The sequence below is a fragment of the Sinocyclocheilus anshuiensis genome, unplaced genomic scaffold (assembly GCF_001515605.1).
Source record: "Sinocyclocheilus anshuiensis isolate Anshui unplaced genomic scaffold, SAMN03320099.WGS_v1.1 scaffold337, whole genome shotgun sequence".
NCBI lineage: Eukaryota > Metazoa > Chordata > Actinopteri > Cypriniformes > Cyprinidae > Sinocyclocheilus > Sinocyclocheilus anshuiensis.
Window position 1 is genome coordinate 485,928 of NW_015537968.1, and position 4,325 is coordinate 490,252.

Genomic DNA, 4,325 nt, shown 5'->3' on the forward strand with positions numbered 1-4,325 from the left:
ATATGGTAGTAGTGGTGGATTCTTGTGGCATTTGTTGTTCTTTTAACAGAAACACCTGAACATTTTTTTCTATGTAATTTTATAAATAAGAGGTGGATATACATAACTGATTGTCAGTAAAAATGTGTTATATTCCTCCTATTGTTTTACTAAATATCCTCTGGAGTAATTTGAATCCTTAAATATTAATATCTTATTAACCTGGTACTTTTAATGGGTAATATATTAACTTTTAAAAATGTAGGGTCAGTATGTTTTTTTTTTTTTACTTATTCAGCAAAAACGTAAAGTTTTATAAATTTCAAAACTTTTATGTTACAAAAAATGTATATTTCAAATAAATGCTGTTCTTTTAAACTTTCTATTAATCAAAGAATCATGAATCCTGAAAAATGTATCACTGTTTCCACAAAAATATTAAGCAGCACAACTGTTTACAGATCACAGCTATTCTGGCTGGGTTTGGCACCAGACATGGGATCATGTGACACAGGATGGATCATTTAATAGAAGTGAAGAGCCTCTGTTGTATTGTGTCATACAGAAATTCATGCGGAAGAGGAAGTTCTCCCTGTTTGCTGCATTCTACTCAGCCACTCTTCTTCAGGATGTGGATGATGCAGTTCAGTTTGAAGTCAGTATTGGCAACTATGGCAACAAGAGAATCATGAATCCTGAAAAATGTATCACTGTTTCCACAAAAATATTAAGCAGCACAACTGTTTACAACACTGATAATAATAAGAAATTTTTCTTGAGCACTAAATTGCCATATTAGAATGATTTGAATGATTCTCAAGGATCACGTTACACTGAACACTGGACTAATGGTTGCTTGAAATTCAGTCTTACCACCATAGGAAAAAAATGACATTATAATATGTGTACATTTTTCGAAATTGAGATTTATACATAACTTGAAAGCTGAATAAATAAGATTTCCATTGATGTATGGTTTGTTAGGATAGGACAATATTGGCCAAGCTACAACTATTTGAAAATCAGGAATCTGAGGGTGCAAAAAAAATCTAAATATTGAGAAAATCGCCTTTAAAGTTATCCAAATGAAGTTCTTAGCAATGCATATTACTAATCAAAACGGAAGTTTTGATATATTTACAGTATGAAATTTACTAAATATCTTCATGGAACATGATCCTTATAATATAGAAAACAGTACATTTAAATTGTAATTATATTTTTACTGTTTTTATTGTATTTTTGATCAAATATCTGCAGCCTACTCATTTTAAAAAACAAATTAGTAAGATTGATGCTTTGTATTACATCAAATGCATAATAATGTTTCCTTTTTGTTATTTGGATCTCAACACCTACGTATAAGCCAATGAGTGATACTCAAGTATCTAACATGACTTCCACTGTTGTACATGGTTATTTAGGCTGTCATTACTACTACCTGCCATGGGGAAATGTGAAACCTGTGGTGGTCTTGTCTTCAGAGTGGGAGGATATCAGTCTTCGCATAGAGGCCCTAAACATGCTGCTCAGCATAGTCGACCGATTGGTGAGGAACATTTAACATATGGCTCCAATCAACACCTCTAAATATATCAAAGCACAATCAGTTATAACCGTATTTCCTCAAATCCTTTTTACTGTTATAATAGGAGTCAAACCTTGAGCAGGTACAGCTGATGCTCAAAGCAAGTAGTGATGAACAGGAAGTGGAGCAGAAGGTTGTCCAGCTGCTTGACGATGTCATAGCCGACTGCAGGTTCAGATGTGCTCTAGTGTTTTGTAAAGCTGTATCGCTTTCACTATGACAAACTAAAGCACCTTTTTGTGTGTATGTACTGTAGTGAGGAACTTCCTGAGTTGAATAAATGGCCCTGTGTGACTGCGCTGGATAAAGCTCTGAGGAATCTGCGCAAGATTAACATGCAGCAGATAGTGCAGGCGGCATTGGCGCTCAAACATGGACCAGAGACCGAGCTGAGTGCAGTGCTGGAGCAGGCGGAGGACTGGACCCAGAGACTTCGCCACCTTTCTGAGGAGGTGAAAGAGATGTGGCCTTAATGTCTAAAGCCCTGCTTCCACCTGGTATTAAGATGCGTGTTCAGTGATTCAATCACAAGTGGTCAGCTGAGACTCATTTACACCTGGTCTTAAAGGGATAGTTCACCCAAAAATAAAAATTCTGTCATCATTTGCTCACCTTCAAGTTGTTCCAAACCTGTTTGAATTTCTTTCTACTGTTGAACACAAAAGAAGATATTTTGAAGAATGTAAACAAAGAGTTTATGGTAACCTTTGACTTCCATAGTATTTTTTCTTTCCATACTATGGAAGTCACTGGCTACCATCAACTGTTTGGTTACTGTTAGGTTAGTAGGGAGGGGTCTTTTGTGCATTCGTCACATCTACACTACGAAAACAGTGCTGTCAGTTGCGTTTTTGACTGCTTCTGGAAGTGGTCAATAATGGACAAGCTCAAAACCTTTTAGACCCCATTCGTATTTAGTGTTGTCCACTTGTGATTGGTTTAGCGAAAATGTATCTTTACACCAGTTGTAAACAGGGCCTAAATTACTTACATTATTATACATTTTTGTGCTACTTACACTTGGTTCAAATAGTGACTCCATAAATAAAAAAAATGAAAATCTTTCTTTCTTTCAGCCCCAGAACAGTCTGCCAGATATAATAATCTGGATGCTTCAGGAAGACAGACGAGTGGCCATCCACAGAATCCCTGCCCATCAAGTTCTCTTTTCCCATGGTTATTGCGGAAAGCATTGTGGCCAACTTCAGACGGTTTTCATGAAGGTAAACACACTATTTGGAGGCAAAGGTACAGTACAAATGATGAATGGAACCGCAGGGGCATTGATAAATCACTCTATCTCTGTGTGTAATGTTGTGCTCAGAATCCACAGGAAGATGGGGGATATAGTAAGATCCCAGCTCAGCTCAGGGTCAAGGTGTGGCTCGGACTGACTGCTGATGTCAAATCCTTTAACCAGTTTGCCGAGGGCAAACTCTCTGTGTTTGCAGAAACGGTGAGTTTGCAGCTACCTCAAATGCAACTTTAACACTACCGTCAAATATTATAATTAGTTTTGTTTCGTCACCTATTGGCACTTTTGCTGTGGGCTTTTAGTAAATAATGTCTCTTAAAATACATTTCACACAATCACTAATTACTAATTTGTCTATTAACAATGTCCAACAGTGTATATATTACTTATTGATATAGAAATCAATATCACAATAATAAATATTGAAATATTTTAATGCACTTTTTGTAATAATATTTCTCAATATGACTGTTTTTACTGTATTTTTAAATAATTGTGGCATTGGTGAACATAAGAGACTTCTTTAAAAAAATCAACTGTGATTTATTTATATTTCATATTCAGTATGAAAACCAGACTAAATTGGCTCTGGTGGGGAACTGGGGTACGACGGGTTTGACATACCCCAAGTTCAGTGACGTGACTGGCAGAATCAAACTCCCAAAAGAGTGCTTCAAACCCCCTCCAGGATGGAGCTGGGCAGGAGACTGGTACGTCAGCCCAGAGAAAACGTGAGTACCATCTTATCATTATCCGTGATATCTACATCATTAAACACCCTTTGAAACGGCATTACATGGATTTGTCTTTATGCCCACAATGCCCAGATTGCTGTATGACGCTGATGCAGGTCATATAAGCTTTTTGGAAGAGGTGTTTGAAAATCAGATGCGTTTGCCAGGAGGACAGTGGATTGGCATGTCGGAAGGGTACACAGATGTGGTTAGTGTGTAGTTGTATCATAACAAAACTGTACCTTTAGCTCTTTTTAGGTAAAGTAAGAGTTATTAGTTTTATTCATGAGGCACAGAGGAATAGTTAGTCAAAGGGTATTTAAAATATACTTTAAAATGTGGACTAATATGTTCTACATTAAAGGGGTCATATGATGTTGCTAAAAAGAACATTATTTTGTGTATTTGGTGTAATGAAATGTGTTTATGCGGTTTAAAGTTAAAAAAACACATTATTTTCCACATACTGTACATTATTGTTTCTCCTCTATGCCCCGCCTTTCTGAAACGCGTCGATTTTTACAAAGCTCATCGGTCTGAAAAGCGAGGTGTGCTCTGATTGGCCAGTTATCCAGTGCGTTGTGATTGGCCGAATACCTCAAGCGTGTGACGGAAATGTTACGCCCCTTGCCATATTGTGATGCCTTGTCCCGGTCGGAGCGACGATTCAAAAACATTAAAACCCATAACGAGGCATTTGTTGCATCCAGTGGGGACATAATTACGGATTATAATGACTTATACTGTCTTTTTACGCGTTGCATTGCAT

The 4,325-nt window shown here is 37.0% G+C and overlaps 1 protein-coding gene across 1 annotated transcript in view; it reads left to right on the forward strand.

Annotated features, from left to right (window-relative positions):
* Positions 1-4,325, forward strand: part of LOC107668312 (dysferlin) — an 88,334-nt gene that overhangs the window by 19,350 nt on the left and 64,659 nt on the right. The window contains 7 exon segments of the mRNA XM_016460156.1: positions 1,395-1,528; positions 1,632-1,738; positions 1,824-2,019; positions 2,644-2,790; positions 2,892-3,023; positions 3,387-3,553; positions 3,650-3,764. Of these exon segments, the coding sequence (XP_016315642.1) occupies positions 1,395-1,528; positions 1,632-1,738; positions 1,824-2,019; positions 2,644-2,790; positions 2,892-3,023; positions 3,387-3,553; positions 3,650-3,764 (998 nt within the window).